Below are 18,209 nucleotides of genomic sequence, written 5' to 3' on the forward strand. Positions count from 1 at the left end.
AGAGCTCTCCCAGGGCTCTAAAAAAACCCATCCGAGCTAGCTCCCAGCACCAGTGCACTGTCTACACTAGCATGTTATAGCGCTGAAACTTGCAGCGCTCAGGGGGGTGTTTTTTCACTCCCCCGAGCAAGAAAGTTGCAGTGCTGTAAAGTGCCAGTGTACACAAGCCCTTAGCAAAGTCACTGAGGTTGTTTGTTTGGTGGTCCTCTGAGTTCATTCTTCTTAGCAGTCTTGCTTGTATAGACAACTGGAAGAGTTGTGATGAGTGCTATAAAATTAAGGAGAGCAGAAAATTCTTGAGTACCTTTTGAGTAGGTTTAATTAGAGATTTTTTCCTGCAAAGGGAGGGGTAGGAAAGCCTGCTTTAATGTTTTATGGCTTCTGATAATATCTCCCATTCTTCTCCCCCCTCCCCCCAGCCCCCCCCACACACAGTCTTGCATTCTTTTAAAGTCAGGACATAAATATTTTTCAAAGTCTGTTGTTTGAAATAAAAATCATATCTGTTCCAAATGATATTTTAGACCAGAGTGGTGTTATGTTTTTTGATAAAGACAATTTGTTGTCTGTTGCCTTTTTTCCTTACAGTTCTCCTTAGATTTATGACCTGTTGTTTATAGTATTTACAACTGGCCATTAAAATTTCTATTAAGTATTTTGTACAAAGCACAAATTGCAATAACCAATAAACACTTTAAAACATAGTACAAAATGGAAATAGTATAGAATTAAAACAAAGTAGTAGTTATAAAAGCTGCATTTTAGAGTCTTCATGAACACACTTGGATGTAGTAAACACGGTTTCATGGCCAAGGAGGTGTCACCTTCCTTTGACACATGAGACTTTTAACTATGGAATAGAAAGTAGAAGCTTCCTGAAATTTCTTTAATTAATTTGAATATCTTATTTAATAACATAAGCAACCAAAAACATAAGGTAGTGTTGTTATATTCTCCATGCATTGTGGGCATAGCAGAAGAGTAGGTATTTCTTAAAATTCAGTAAAGGCACAGACAAGTTTTTAATGATCCTATATTATAAGAATAAATTATAATAATTTAATTATAAAAATTTTTCATCAATATTGAGATTTATCTATCACAGTGGTTCTCTTAGAGAGTAAAAACAAGCATCCATAATTCTTTTTTCTATGTTGTTGGGGACCTCGCCTGCTTGAGATGCAGTGCCGATTTCAGAAACTGCACATGCTTTAAAAGAGCTAATTAACTATAGGACAAAAAAAGAATTAAAGCATAATATCCAAATGTATATTTTTGAGATGGCATTTGATGCCAGGATGCTTTATTCAAAATGCTACTGACATTTAATCAAAACACTTCCTCACAATTACCACATATCTTTGGTGACTTTATTTGGAGTTGTGGTTCATTAAATTTTGGAAATAAATGTTCTGTTTTTGCAGTTTTAGACATTATTGCAAAAACATTATGTTTCAGTAGTACTGTGAAGCAGTACTGTGGCATCTTATTACAACTTATTTTTTGTTCCTTTGTGTGAACTTGGTATTGAGCTCCAATGTCATATGTTGAGACTTGCATTTGAGTTTTTAACCAGCATTTCATGGGCTTTGTGGAAACTCATTCCTGTGTGCATGTTATTTCAGTAATTAACTATGATGTTTTTTCTTGGTATACACAGGTTATTAGCTTTCCCAGTATAGGATAAGGAAACCAGGACAGTAAGTGTGGCAAGGGCTATATTACTTAGTCATTTACCCAGTCACTCATGGGAGGCATCTTCAGTGTGATTGAACCATAAGTTGGGCAGAGGGACAACTGCACCCTGCAAGACTACTTAAAATGTTTTGGGGATTCTCAAGGAGGTGATGGAGCATTACAATGGGGGTGATCTGGAAACCTTGTTGGGGGGATGGAGGAAAAAGAACTGAGATGAATTTTTTCTCACTTTTTTAATAAAAAAAGTTCTCATTTTTCAGCAAGCTCTAACCTTGATAAACATCCAACAGGGAAACAGGGAAGCCTTGTACATTTTAAAAAAAAAGAGATAGCATTTTAAGGGAGCTCTATAAGAAACAAGGAATTTTTTAAAGGAAAGTTAAAATTCAGAATATTGAAGCTGACAGGGTCTCCGTAGCTGTATTGGTTGTGACATCACAGTGTTTGACAGTTCTGAATCAGTCAAAAGGAAAGAAGCTAATTCTCTTGCCTGTTGTTTATTCTAAATACTAATCTGTTCTATGTTTTGGCAATAATGAGAAGTAAATGTATAAAGTATCTGCTATTTTAATGACATTTAGTAAAATATGTACCTCTCTTTAAAGTTTGCTAGAGTATATCTGTGTATCTGATTATTTTCAGTTTAGTGGGATTCTCATAAAAGTATATAACTTATTCACATAACTATTAATTAAATATGATTAATGTTATTACAGTAACTACTAAAAGACCTAATCATAATGTGCCATTTATTATACCATCTTGCCATCATTTTACGTCACAATGTTTCAGTGGATTTAAATGTGACTGTATAACCAACCACATTAATGGGATAGTTCACTTTGATTAATGTGAACACCAGAGAGCATTGATAATGATTAGTCTCTTTCATGAAGTGTTACCAAATACAGTATCTCCACAAGAACAAATTTAAGCTCATTTTAAAATCATGAAACATAGTAAATGGCTCTTCTATCAATTGATATTAAATACCTAATGAAAAGTGAAAGTCTACTATATGCTGACAAATGGTTTCGTAATTATTGTTTCCCTAGATCTTGGTGGAAGGTACTGTGGGAGATGGTTTCTGTGGAGACATTGGAATTGATGACTTGTCCTTTGCAGACTGTACCCTTTACAATGGTGAGAACAAAGTTAGAAAATAACTATAAATCTCTTTGCACCCAGAGACCTGGGACTTGTAACTGATTCGTTTTGGTTAATAACATCAGTGGAGGAACTTGTTCTGTAAAATGAAAACCTGCTCAAACCTTGCCTCTCCTGTCTAACAATCAAATCCCAACTAGTTTTCCCATCTGCCTAACCCTACTACCCAGAACCTTTCACCATCCCCTGGTAACAGTTAGCTAGCAATGTCCTGGAAATGTCCTCAAGCAGGTTCAAGAGTGTGCTTATTGAGGACAGAAAGGAAATATTGTGGCAATTGACATCTGGAAAATTAATTAGTGAAAAGCAGAAAATGTGATTTGATTATTACCTTTTCTGTTCATTCCCTCTGAGGCACCTGGCATTGGTCACTGTTGGAAGACAGGATCCTGGGCTAGATGGACCTTTGGTCTGACCCAGTATGGCCGTTCTTATGTTAGATATGCCTGGTATCCTGAGTCCTGACCGTATAGAAAAAGGAAGTGCTTCTTGACACTTAAGCTTAAGGTCTAAGATCAGGTCAGATGTGTAAGGGGAAGAAACTGTGCTCAGATGCCTGGGGACACTGGCTAGAAAATAAGCTCTGTAAGACAGAAGTTCCAGTATCTAAGGGTGGAGGGAAAAAATGTCAGCAGCTCTAATAGGCAGTCACTGGAACTCATTTTCCATTACCAGCAACAAGGTAATTTGATTTCTCGAAGGAGAACCAAACTTCTAAAGTAGTGTAAATATATTAAAATTTCACTTGGCAAAATTCATTCCATCTTTTGACTGACACAGAGAGAGAGAGAGAGAGAGAGAGAGATCTGCACATACATATGTATATAATCAATTTAATGAAGACATTATTCTGACAATGTCAAAACAAAAAAGTCAAACACTCACACTACAGTACACAAACAGTTTTAATGATACTACTGTCTGCCTGAAGTCTTCACTATCTAGTTTGGTACAATGTCTACAGAAACATCATACCTTGTGTCCCAAGACGTCTACAAAATTCCATGCCTACCGTGTTTCATAACAAAAACAAATCAAACAAACAAAGAGTAAGCTTCCAAGAGGGCTGGTGTTAGCTGCAGAAAAAAATGAAATGTAATATATGGTCTGACAGCTGACTTACAGTAGTAACAGAAACCAGTAGAACAGCAGACATTTTAGCACAAAATGATTTTCCTAGAATTGCTATCTTAGCAGACTCTCATGCACACAAACATAGTTTTAGCATGCAAAAACTTCTTCTAGGCAAAATTATTAGGTCCAGCAGGACTGTAGTGCATGCTGTATGCTTTTCTCATGGATCATTTCCCTTTTTTAAAAATCAAATCTAAATAGTGCACAATACAACTTTATTTTGTATGGCATCTTTCACACAAACAATGTATAAAGTTAAATGATACAAAGTTAATGTAAAAATATCTGCAATGGTGGAGGGGGAGGGAAATTAAGAGATATAGACAAGGGAGCAAATGTCTTCAGCTGACAAATGAAACTAGATAGGGAGGCAGAAGGATTTAAGAAGTCTGTTCTAAACGATAGAGCTTCAGGGGACAAGGCCCCAACACAAACAGTGGTGGGTTTGTATGAAGAAACAGAGGAGGCTGAAGATGGACAAAAAAAGGAATAGTGGGATGATCATAAATGAGCTGGGAAAAGGGATAAACAGTGAGTTGGCAAAATTTTCAGATGATACAAAATTATTCAAGATAGTTAAGTCCAAAGCTGACTGTGAAGAGTTACAAATGGATCTCACAAAACTGGGTGACTCAGCAACAAAGAGGCAGGTGAAATTCAATGGTGAGAAATGCAAAGTAATGCACATTGGAAAATATAGCCCAAACTATATATACAAAATGATCGGATCTCAATTAGGAGTCATTGAGGATAGTTCTCTGAAAACATCTACTCAATTTGGAGTGGCAGTCAAAAAAGCTAACAGAATGTTGGGAATCATTAAGAAAGGGATAGATAATAAGACTGAAAATATCATATTGTCTCTATATAAATCCATGGTGCACCCACATCTTGAATACTGCATGAAGATGTGGTCGCGCAATCTGAAAAAAGATATATTGGAATTGGAAAAGGTTCAGAAAAGGGCAACAAAATTATTAAGGGCATGGAACAGCTTCCATATGAAGAGAGATTAAAAAGACTGGGACGTTTCAGCTTGGAAAAGAGACAACTAATGGGGGACGTGATTGAGAAGGTGTGGAGAAAGTTAATAAGGAATTATTTACTCCTTCACATAACACAAGAAGCAGAGGTCACCCAATGACATTAATAGGCAGCAGGTTTAAAGAAAACAAAAGGGAGTACTTCTTCACGTAACAAACACTCAACCTGTGGAACTCATTGCCATGGCATTTTGTGAAGGCCAAAACTATAATGGAGTTAAAAAAGAATTAGATAAGTTCATAGAGGATAGGTTCATCAATGGCTATTATCCAAGATGGTCAGGGATACAACCCCATGTTCTGGGTGCCCCTGGCCTCTGACTGCCAGATGCTGGGAGTGGACTGTGGGAATTAGGTGCTTAAACCTGATGAGAAAGGAATCCAGTGGAGAGGAAATTGGCATGACACAGTCAGAGTGGTGGGACAGGAAGGTGATTGTCAAAGTAACTTTTTTTTTTTTAATGGACCGAACAGCAAGGAGATGATAGCAAAGGGATGTTAGATAGGAGGAGAGTCTCACAGCAATTCCACAGTTCAGGTGCAGAGATCAAAGAACTGTTGAATAAAGACATTGTTTGAATTATTTTTTTTCCATAAGGAAATTTGCCAACTATCTCATCAACACCCTCAGGAACTTCAGTTCCTGCAACACTCCCTACGAACAATTGCACAGAGAAGGAATTTGTCTGTAGAGAAACGGGCCACTGCATCCAGATGATCCAGAGATGTGATTTCAGACCTGACTGCTCTGATAAGTCTGATGAGTCCTCTTGTGGTCAGTGAACTAATTATTATGCTGCACTAACACATTTATTCTGAGATATTAAAAATATTTAATTATTCCGTATCTTCATTTGCTATTCTGTATTTACGTCCTGGCATTAATCTTCATGTAAGCTTCCCCAAAGAAAGACTACCCTTCAGCTTTGTAGTATGGGAATCTGAGATGTAATGCATCTTCAACCTTCCAATGTGCTGACTGGGACCTGACACTTTATATTTCAACTCAAATTACTTACTCAAAAGCTTATATCACTTAGTGCTTAGTTGCTATACGTAGCCATTTAAAAAAAATAAATACAGTTTCTCAAATTAACTGAACCAGTAATTACTGCTCATCTTTTTAAAGCAGCAAGGCAATTGTTGATGAGCAAGAAATTAAGATAATATGTCATGAAGGGAAGAGTGGATATAGCCAAAAGAGTTACAAAGAAGTAACTTGTTGGTTGCTCCTGATGGATTTCTAGTATCAAGATACTTAATAATAGAAATCAAACTGTTGCTTTATATTTGTGCCTTAAAATATAGTCCTTGATAATCCTGGTCTGCTAGTTCACAAGAGGAAATGTATTTAGACTACCCCTTCAGGGCAGGAACTGTGTCTATATTAGAGGTGTGGGAAACCAGAATGTTCAGGTTATGGGAAATTCTGAAATTTCTAAATTTGTTTTCATTCTGAATTTGAATGAAACATTGAATTTCAAAAATTGCCACAAAACTACATTTAAAAAAAAATAATTTTTGTTCAATCAAAACATTTAGTTTTGATTTCCACTTTCAAAAAAATCATAATACAAAAAAAATTGTTGTCATGAAAAACAGTTTCAAAATGAAAATTGGAAACATTCAGTTCTGAAAATGTTGAAATGGAATGTTGTGATATTATTGAATGTTTCATTTAGATCTTTTTCTAAATGAAATTTTTTTGAAATCAACACATTCCCGTGGACAATTTTGATTTCAGTGAAAGAGCATTTTCCAGCCAACTCTAATCTAAATGTTTGTTCAGCACTGAATACAAATCAGCTGTTATGGATCACCATAGTACAAATAAATAATAATAAATTATTTTTTTTATTTTTAATACTCATGAAACTTCCTTGAATATAGCAATTTCTTCAAAATTTTTTTATTTTAATTTCACAAATCTCTTAAGCTTTTTCCTGTATAGATTGATTATGAATATTGAAAAATTTAGATGTTGCATGCTTATGATTGGTCAGCCAAATCACATGGTATTGTTTTTCTTTTCTGATTAAATGTGTGATCATTTATAAAGTGAAATATTTTGTTTGTGTATGTATGAATATAAAATATATTGTCCAGAAATACACTCACATGTGATTTTGATATCTACTTTCTGTTAAAATTTGTTCCAGTAAAACATTAGCCACTGAGTGTCCATGGTAAGTGAACCCAAACGGAAAAAGTGGAAGTGATTTACAAATTCAAATATTGATGGACATTTTCATGCAGTATTCATCCAGCTCTAGTTACTGAGGAGAAACACTGAAGTGAAACTTTAGCATAAAGCAGAGCTCACTGGGTAGAACAAGTTTTTTCTCACAAATTCAATTTAGGTCGGTCTTCCAAGTCACCCTTCATCTCTTCAGGGGGATAAATGCTATGGAGAATACTGCTTAGTCTACTGCATGCAATCTGAAGTCTGCAGTCACCACAGAAATGACTGCAATTCATCGCTTAAATGGCAATATCTGAATATGCCTGAAGTACGTCCTGCAGGCAGCAATCTGTGCACAGGAGGGTGTTATCCACTGTCAATTGCACTTTAAAACATAATATTTATAAAACACGTAAAACTGTAAAAGAATATGTGTGGCACTTTAGACTGTGCCACTCATCACTGTCAGAAAGCATTATTAATCTTATAGATAATTAGGCAGAGACATTGGTTGTGGTTAGCTTTACCGTAACTTTTTAAACTAATAAAGCTACTCTGTTAGCCCCCCCCACCCTACTTCATTCCCCAACCTCTACTCCCCCAAAGAGGTTACCCCAGGACAACATATTGTCCTCACACGTTATAATTTACTAATACAGAGATCATCTAAGGCAGGGATCGGCAACCTTTGGCACGCGGCCCACCAGGGAAATCTCCTCGCAGGCCAGGACGGTTTGTTTACTGCAGCGTCCGCAGGTTCAGCCAATCGCAGCTCTTAATGGCCGCGGTTAGCCATGCCAGGCTAATGGGGGCTGCAGGAAGGGGCGTCCAGCACATCCCGCACCACTTCCCGCAGCCCTCATTGGCCTGGAACTGCCCCAGCAGCAGCCAGTGCGACTGGCCCAGTGGTTGCCATGACCTCCATGACAAACACAGAGCCTTAACCATTAGATTCTGTGTGTGGGGACACTGAGTGGGACAAGGCAACTGGAATACTCATTTGTCCCATCTTCAAGAAGGGATCAGCTAATCCCAGGAGGCTGAAATACTACCCAAATAAGATGGTAATTCAGTATTTTGGTCCCAATGCCAAATGGTAGCATTACTGTAAGTCATTTAGATATGATTTGGATTGTTAAAATAGAACTAATTTGCTTTTTGAGTTCCCTTCATAAAGTTGCTATCACACTGATAGCTAATGGCTTTTACGCTGATATCTTTGCATATGACATCACCAGAGGAAACGGGTCCTTTTCATATATAATGTGATCTGATGTTAGACACCAAGGTGAATAATGATTTTTCTCCCCAGGTTAGAATTTGTTCCTTAGCCAATAATATAGTGAGTACTATTGATATTGTAACAATAGGGAGAAGCCATGCTTATTGATGCTGTATAAATACTCATTAAAGAAACTAAACTGCAATTCTTTTATACCCATATTGTTCACTAGCCCCTAACATTAACAGTCTGATCATTCCCAGTTAGTAGACATATACTAAGTATTCTAATTTTGTCTTGTAAAGCTGTGGAAGTATGTGATTTTGAAGGTGAAAACCTATGTGAATGGTATCAACCAGTAACAGAAGTGGCAGCAGCAACTGTTTCAGTCCATTCCACTAATGCATTCCAGTGGGGCCTTGGAAATGGAGCAACCATACATCCTGGGGAAGAAAACCACAGGCCATCAACTGATCACACAATGTGAGTAAGATGTTCACACCTACACACTTACCTCTTGGGACTGTATATGGTTAATCAGCTATGGCATTTGTGAATCCTGCTGCCATTTGCTCATTAGTGTCAGTGTTAAGTTATTCTAGACCTGTACTGCTCTAAGAGCAGAATTTGTCTCGGTGCATGTGAAAATTGAACTCTCTCCTAACATATAAATGTCTTGTACACCACTAGCAGGAGAGGAGAATTGCTGCCCCACCATGTCCTGCACAATGCTGAGTTTTCATCTCCAGCAGTACTAGCTCTGAGAAGAGGCAGCCAATCAGTATTCCTGTAGGGACCAAGGTGTGAGCAATCATACCTAATGCTTAGAGTCAGGTGCCTGAAACCAGAGCCAGGGTCAGAGTCAGGTGCCAAGCCAAAGGTCAGAGCCGGGGTCAGGGTCAGGGTTAGGATAGGAGCAGAGACCTGGAATGAGGCAGGAAACCAGGAACTGGCAATAGAAAGGGTTCTGGGATAAGGAGGGCAGGAACAGGCAGGGCTCAGGAATCAGGCAAGTAGGCAGGGTCCATAGCAGCTGCCAGCCAGCCAGGCACAGCTTCCTGTGCCTCTTTCTGGTTTAAGTAATGTGTCCCTGCCACTCAGGGGACATCTCCTCCAAACAGAAGCTTTCTGGGCCCTCTGTGAGCTAGAGCTTCACTAGCCCACTTTTCCACTTCTTTGGGTGAGTGGCTAGGTGGTGGCCACAGTCTCAGTCCTGCTGGGGGCTCATGGCCCAGATTCTAGGGCCTGGATTACTAGCTGATGTGTTACATCTGAGAATACAGATGGAAGCAGACATGGGCAGCATGTATAATAGGCCAGGGGAGGCTAAGCCTTCCCTAACCCAGGCCGTGGCCCTGCCCTCGCTCCCCTTTTCCCCCAAAGCTGGTGGGAGCTCAGCTCAGGCCAGCGGCTTGGAGCTTGGTTGGCCGGCCACTCAGCTCTGGTTGGATCAATGCTTGGGCTGGCTGGTGACCTGGGGGTCAGGCCAGTGCTCGGGCCAGCCGGGGGTCACGGCAGCTGGTGGTCCAGGACTTGGGGTGGCTGGGGAAGGCGAGCCAGTGCTTGGGCCAGCTGGTGCAGTAGGGCAGTCTGGCCAATGGCCCAGGGATTGGGAGAGCTTGTGTGGGTGGGCTGGTCCTTGGGGTAGTTTGGCCAGGGCTTTTCTGGCAGTAGGATGGAGGGGGGCCTCGGGGCCCTGGCAGGCAGGTGTGGAGGTGGAAGGGGCGGGGTAGGGGCAGGGCCTTGGGCGTAAGGGGTGGGGTAGGGCTAGGCCGGGAGCTAGCCTCCCCGAAGGAGGAGTTCACACACCACCCATTGAAGCAGTGACTCACTGCTTTGAGATTGTGAATAATTTAAGGGTATGCACTAGGGCTGATGATTAATTGCAGTTACCTCACGTGATTAACTCATTAATTGCGATTAATCACATAGTTAAACAATAGAATATAATTTGAAATATATTAAATATTTTTGATGTTTTTCTATATTTTCAAATATATCTGTTTCAATTACAACAGAGAATACAAAGTATACAGTGCTCACTTTATATTTTGATTACAAATATTTGCACTGTAAAAATGATAAAAGAAATAGTATTTTTCAATTCACCTCATACAAGTACTGTAGTGCGATCTCTTTATCATGAAAGTGCAACTTACAAATGTATTTTTTGATACATAACTGCACCCAAAAACAAAGCAATGTAAAACTTTAGAGCCTACAAGTCCACTCAGTCCTACTTCTTGTTCAGCCAATCACTCAGACAAATAAGTTTGTTTACATTTGCAGGAGATAATGCTGCCCGCTTCTTGTTTACAATGTCACCTAAAAGTGAGAACAGGCGTTCGCATGGCACTGTTGTAGCCGGCATTGCAAGATATTTACGTTCCAGATGCACTAAAGATTTATATGCTTTCATGATAAAGAGATTGCTCTACCGTACTTGTATTAGGTGAATTGAGAAATACTATTTCTTTTGTTTTTACAGTGCAAATATTTGTAATCAAATATAAATACAAAGTGAGCACAGTACACTTTCTATTCTGTGTTGTAATTGAAATCAATGTATTTGAAAATGTAGAAAACATCCAAAATATTTAAATAAATGATATTCTATTATTGTTTAATAGCACAATTAATCACGCGATTAATTTTTTTAATCGCACGATTAATCACAATTACTTTTTTTAATTGCTTGACAGCCCTAGTATGCACTATTGAAGTCCTTATCCACAGTAGAAGCTTTTACAAAATTGTTTTCTCTATTGTTGATCAAGATGTTGAACCGAGTTATAAATGCACAATGATGAGACAAATCATCTATCTTGGTGTTGCCAGGGCATTCACTGAAAATTATTGGGAAAAGGAGCAAATATTTGTTTCTTTGCTTCACAGTGTTAAACTTTTTCATGATTGTCCATCCAGTAGAGGGGACAATGTATGCAGAACCATCTCCCTTCCTTATGCTCATGGTATACTGCACAGTACAACTGAAACTACTACAGACATTCAATGGAAACTTTGTAAATAATACCTCTCACATCTGTAATGGAGAAATTCATCATATTGAAAAATAAATCCACTCACTTTGCTCTTTTGTCAATAGATCAATGCTATCAGGATATTATATTTTATAGTGATAAAATTCTATGAATGTTGTTAGTAAAGGCATATGTGCTCATCTCTAGATATGCAAACATCACTTTTGTTAACAGAGATTCAAAAATGAAAAAAGGGCCTTATCCCAACTTCTAAATTTGTATACCAACTTGTAGGGCTTTGTGCATGAAAAAAAAAAACCAACCTGGAGATTCAATTTTAAAGGCTTTGGTTTTGAGAATTTGACCTTAATGTGCATTACATGGGTTGAAAAGAAACAAAGTGAGCTAGCCTTTTTCCTCTAAACAGACAGCAACAACAAAACACAAAACTTATGGTCCACATAAGAAAAAAAATGGACTGGGAGGAACAGATTTAAAGAGCTCAGTCTAGCTTTAATACTTATATTCTAGTTGATTGGCTTTTTTCTACATAGTGACTACTGACCCCAAGCGTTTAATTTGCTCAGATTTTGCTCCTTCGTCTTAAAGAATATGGTTGGAATGATGCCTTTTGGGGCAGAATTTGCCATATGGACATGCCAAAAATCTTGAATAGAAGCCTGGAAGGAACTCCTTTATATTTACGTAGAGGAAAGAAAGTCTTCTCCTAGTGCTTCATTCCTGTGTGTGTTTCTTATACTCTCTCAAAGGATATTATTGAAGTCAAACTGCCGATTCCAGATAGAATCATTATGATAATTACTAGCTCCCGATAAAAATATTCATTTCATTTGCATAATGAGCAATAATTTGCTTTTTCATTGAGATTTGGTTACATTTAGTAAAGAATATGAAATTGTACTTTAGATGAATTACAGTCTTTTTTTAATTTATATCAGAATTATAATATTGACTATGCTGAAATATCTCCATTATCTCTCTCTCTCTATCTAATCTGTGTGTGACCACACACACAAGTATGCTAGACAGACACATACATACTTCTATTTAATGTTGTATGAAAAAAATACCAATAGGCCAGGTATACTTAAATACAAGCTTCTTTCAGTGATGTGCAGCTCGAACTCCAGTCAAGAAACATGGGGTTTCTATATGATCTGAGAGCTGTTCAGTAATCTGAATAGAAAAAAAACAAGATTTTCTATCTGGAATGATAGATGCCTGCAGCTCTCTGTGCAAGTAGGAAATAACCATTTATATGTGGCAAGGAATTCAGAACAGGACACCAGTGTTATTAATTGCAGTAAGAGTTACTATTTTGATGGTAGTTTAAAACTAGATTTATGTTTATTTTTAGTGTCACAGTAATACTATAGAGCATTCAACCTGACAGCATTGTTAATATGAGTATAAAAGAATTACTGCATTTCAGCTTAATATGTTAAGGTTTTTAGTGTCAGTAAAATTACTATGTTTCTATTGTAAAAAGCCCCATAATTTAACCATAGTTAAAAATTACAGCTTTACTTTGTCATTTTTTGGAAGCAATTTAGACTTCCTGCAGAACATCAGAATGTCTTCCTGCTTGAAGAGAAAAGGGATATGATAAATCAAGAGTAAAAAACTTGAACTGACTAAAGAATATAAAATCTTATGATATAATTGTTGCATAGTAAATAATATTAGCATCACATTTTCTGTTTTACAGAATCTTCTTACAGCATTTTCACCCTGTACATGTTTTAATGTACAGTGATATTTGATCTCTTTTAATATACAGTGATAGACATATGTACTAGAACTGGTTAACATTTTTAATTGAAACTGTTTTTCAACAGAAAATTAGATTTTACATATAGTTTCCCTCCCCCCAAATGTGTCTGCTTCCACGGGAAAACTTTGATTTTTTTCATTTAAAAATAAACAACCTTGAATGTCGTAAAACTGAAAAGTTTTAGTTTTCAGTTGAAAACTGAAATATTTCAGAAAATAACTGAAATATTATGGTTCAGATATGCTGCCACAGTGCCTCCTGCAAGTGTATTTTGGTTGCCACATGTCCCTGTTCCCCTCTATGTGCTGCACTCCCTAGCCAGATTTTATCTTCCCATGATGCACTATGTCCCCTTATCAAGGGTACGTCTTCACTACCCGCCGTATCGGCGGGTAGCAATCGATTTATCCGGGATCGATATATCGCGTCTCATTAAGACGCGATATATCGATTCCCGAATACGCTCACCGTTGACTCCGGAACTCCACCAGAGCGAGCGGCGGTAGCGCAGTCGACGGGGGAGCTGCAGCCGTCGATCCCGCGCCGTGTGGACCCCAGGTAATTCGATCTAAGATACTTCGACTTCAGCTACGCTATTCGCATATCTGAAGTTGCGTATCTTAGATAGATCCCCCCTCCTAGTGTAGACCAGCCCCAAGAGGGCAGACCATGGTGTGTTGTGGGAAAAGTAGTCTAACCAAGGAACCTGACCTATAGAGGAGAATGAGATCATGAGAGCACCCAAATTACAGCTTCCATGAGGTGCATCAGTGCCATTTCCAAAACAAAATATTTCTTTTTTCCATTTCCCACTGAACTTTTTTAATTGTCATCAAAACTTTACATGGGGGGAAAAAACTCATTTTCTGTCCAGCTCTAACATATACACTGTGTAGCTGCCTGTTTTCATACAGTATATCAGATTCCATGCAGAATGGATGAAACTCTTACTGGTTCAGAGAGTATGTGTAATGGGGGGGGGGCTGTTTGTTGAGCAGGGCCATCCCCATTGTCCCAATGCAGGGTTGGTACACCCCGTCACACAGTCGTCTGGACTCCTTGTGGGATCAAATATTTGCAACAGTGTGGTCGCAGGACCCCTAGTGGGGTCAAGCACATATCAACTCTTTGCCCCCAGGCGGGGTAGGACAAGCAGTCCATAACCTCCAAGACTCCTGGCCGAAGCAGATAATAACAATTAGGGTTTCTGATCTTCCAGGCAGTGTATAGCAAACAGTCAGTCTATAGCCCCTAGGTGGGGCTGAACAACCAATCAGTCTAGGGCCTCTGAGCTTCCTGGTTGGGGCAAGCAAGCAGCAACTGGGGGTGGGGGTGAGGGAGTCCAGACCCTTTGAGCAGGGCCGAACAAATAGTTTGTAACACCTGGGTGGGGCAGAGTAAGCAGATGGTTTATGGCCCCTGAACCTCCTGGCTGGGGCAGGCAAACAAACAGTAGCCACACTTAGTTGCAAGTGGGGTGGGGTACGAGAACCCAGGGCCACCCTGCTCCACCGAGTTCCAACTCAGGGCCCTATGAAGCCAGGGGATTCCTCATTAAGGGTTTAAGCACCAACTTTCACTACATTCCCTGGGTCATTTCCTACCGCGAGGTGCATTTCAGGCATCTCCCTGGCTGGCAGCAGTTTGGCGTCCCTGTCAATCTCTGCAGTCATCTAGTTGTCCACAGAGTAGCCCAGATCCACAGCTCCTACTGCTTGGAGAGTCTCAGGCGTCTCTACAGGAGCTTGCAACCCATGTCCTTCCTCCTCAGCCCGTCCAGACAGAGCTGGGCTTCCTCCATTTATCTGTCCCTTCCACCTGGAGCATACGCAGCAGAGGTGAGGGGAGTCTGGCCTCTTGGGCCCACAGTGATTGGTCTGTCCCCGTTGGCCCAATGCGAGGCACCACTTAAACTGCCTGGTGCAGGATTCCAGCAGAATAGCTGATTTTTTGGTTCAGCCAGCAAATCGAAAACTCAGGGAAAATATTCAGTGTCATCAAATTGGAAAAGTCAATTTCAGGACAGCAAATCTATGTATGCATGACTGTATGTGTGTTTATGCCCCTCTCATATAAGTCTTAGCCTTTAAGGCACTTGCCTGGGACATAGGAGACCGAGGCCTGAATCTGCACTCTGGGGCAAGGACTTGAATTCAGATTTCTCCTCTGCCAGATGAGCACCCTAACCAACAGACTATCAGCTATTTTGGGGTGGGTGGCTCTCAATCTCTCATTGAAGTTGTTCCATTTTGTATAAATCATCTCAATGGGACTTCTAGATGCTACTGTCATAAATAATAATAATAAATAATAAATAATGCATATAGGCTTAAACAAGTGCATAGACTAGGCAAGTAGCTAACTAGATAACTGCAGGCCCCATAATTCATTTCCACTTGAGAGAAAATGATTAGTGATATAGCAAAATCTTTGGAATTAATAGAACTATTCAGGTACCTTTGGTTTATACTTTGCAAATATTGCAGATATTTAGGAATCTGTTTCTTCTCTCTGCTGCAGTAACTTTGAATTAGATAATTCATATACAAATATCTCATCAAAACCAATGAAGCAAAAACAACAAAAAATATATGAAACCTAAATTCTGAGCTCACATGATAATTATTGTTTTATAAACAACTCCCTTGATAACCATATGTTTAGCACATCTGTCTTGCTTTGTGTATGCTTTTCCGACAGGCATTATCCTAGTTTGGCATTCAAAAGGTAAAAAATAAATAAATGAAAAGAGAAAAATAACCAGAATATACTGCAGTAAAAAGCAGTTTTTGCAGCAATCAGGGAAGTGATCAGAACCATTCTAAAGTAAGTGGTGATTGGGACTAAAGGGCTGAAGATAGGTGAAAAAATGTCATGTAGTCACACAGGAGTGCAGTCACATTAAAAAAAAAATGGGGGAGGGATCAAGAGTCAAGAAGTCTATAGAATTCAGCTACATTTAGGGAGATAGGATAGGATAGGAAAAATTTAGCAAAGACACGTCTCATTTCGCTACTCAGCTGGGGTGCCAATGTATTTCTACTTTTTCCTGCATGTCCTATTCCTTATCCTACATGTTCTCTTATGGTGCTTCATTCAGCTAATGTCAATACATAAGAAATGTCAGTACATAACTTAGTGTCACTGTGCTCCCCAGAGCAACCAGTTCTGCAAAGGGTGTGGGGAGACGCATGCTGTTGGCCCAACATTTCTTCTTTTCAAATGATTCTAGTAGTAATATATATAAGTGATTTAACAACCGTAGCAATGGATCATAACACCCAGTAACTTATTCAAGAGCATGACTTCAACCTTTTCAGACATCTAGGAAGAGCGCAATAATTTTTTGAATGAAGATTTGCTGGAAACATCAGTCAACTGTTTCATTTAAATTAAATAATGACTTTGGCAATTTGCACTTAAGTGAATTTTGGTTTTATTAGGAATTTTGGATATGGGACTGATTTAAATTTTGGAGAGAATGAGAATTCAGATAGGCTTCAGGAAATTGGGTTTTATCTGTATAATCTTTTTGGACAAACTGCAGTATATGTAAGCTTTTCTCCCAAGTGGCTAGGGGAAATGTTTATAGGAACTTCTTGTTAAAATATTTGTGGAGTATTGTAACAATCAATGTAGACACCATCTCACCAATACCTGGTGCTGTATCTTTACCCTAGTGTTAAGTTCTTGCCTTGTATATTGTTATGTTGATATATTTGATATGGGGTTTTTAGCAGGACATTCAGTCCTGCCTGTCTATGCTGGAGTGGCCACTTGAAGTGTTTCAGTCAGTCCCTGTGATTCCTGGTGGCAGCAGCTTCAAGATGGCAGAAGCACTTTTGCTTGAGAAGAAATGTATTGGTCATTCAGATGAGACTAGAATCTGCAAGCACTTGACAGACTTTGAGCTCCCAATAATTGATGAGGAGGTGTCAGTACCAAGAGAGGGAAAATAAATTCATTTGCAAACTTAACACCATCAATCTGGGCTTGAACAGGGACTGGGAGTGGCTGGCTCACTACAAAAGCAATTTTCCCTTTCTTGGTATTGACACCTCCTCATCAATTATTGGGAGTGGACCACATCCACCCTGACTAAATTGGCCTTCAACATTGGTTCTCCATTTGTAAGGTAACTCCCTTCTCTTCATGCGCCAATATATATTTATGCCTGTATCTGTAATTTTCACTCCATGCATCTGAAGAAGTGGGGTTTTTTTACCCATGAAAGCTTATGCCCAAATAAATCTGTTAGTCTTTAAGGTGCCACCAGACTCCTCATTGTTTTTTTAGTCAGTTAAGACCAATGAGACTAGAATACAAAGACACCCTTTGTCACCTGTGCATATAACACCAACCAGCACTCAGCTATCCATTGCTCTCTCTATGAGATTATTTTTGAACCCCCTATGACTTGATGTTCAGGCAGCAAGGATTGCCCATGCACCCATAGAGGTAAGAGGCATTGTGGAGTCTTATATCAGAGACCTGAGCACAGTATTGCAGAAGGTGGAAAAATAGATGAGCCTGAAGCGAGCAAGCCAGGAACATGGGAAAAAGAGAATTACATGCCCATCCAGGAAGGAGAAAAGGTGTGATTATGCAACTGGAAAAAACATCCTGGAAAAAAAATCTCAAACATATTTCTTTTTGGAGAAGACCTTACACAGTAATTAAAAGACTAAATAACTTATCCTTGCTAATACAAAAAGAAAGAGCTGGCCTCTTTATAGTGCTACTCCAGCAGTTTCCTGTGGCTCACAATGGGAAAGTGGTTTTGGTGGAGGAATTACCAGTGGGTCCTCAGGACCTCAGCAGACTGCAGCCTTCAACAGTCTGTCTGTCTGCAACAGATAGGCCTGACCTAGAGGACGGGAACCCTGCACTCACTGATTTTCTAGATTCAACTACGAATGATGACTCCATGACTGATTTGGCACTGCTCTACAGCCAAAATGCTTCTGAAATAAATGTAGTCAAACTT

At 39.1% G+C, this 18,209-nt stretch overlaps 1 protein-coding gene across 1 annotated transcript in view; it reads left to right on the forward strand.

The window, feature by feature from the left end:
* The window catches only part of MALRD1 (MAM and LDL receptor class A domain containing 1), a 528,588-nt gene that overhangs the window by 233,679 nt on the left and 276,700 nt on the right, over window positions 1-18,209 (forward strand). Inside the window, exons 17-19 of the mRNA XM_026649425.1 lie at window positions 2,754-2,841; window positions 5,641-5,817; window positions 8,752-8,929. Coding sequence (XP_026505210.1) covers window positions 2,754-2,841; window positions 5,641-5,817; window positions 8,752-8,929 — 443 coding nt within the window. The remainder of the gene's footprint in view (window positions 1-2,753; window positions 2,842-5,640; window positions 5,818-8,751; window positions 8,930-18,209) is intronic.

Source organism: Terrapene carolina, unplaced genomic scaffold (assembly GCF_002925995.2).
Source record: "Terrapene carolina triunguis isolate 2854851 unplaced genomic scaffold, T_m_triunguis-2.0 Scaffold84, whole genome shotgun sequence".
NCBI classification, from domain to species: Eukaryota; Metazoa; Chordata; order Testudines; family Emydidae; genus Terrapene; species Terrapene triunguis.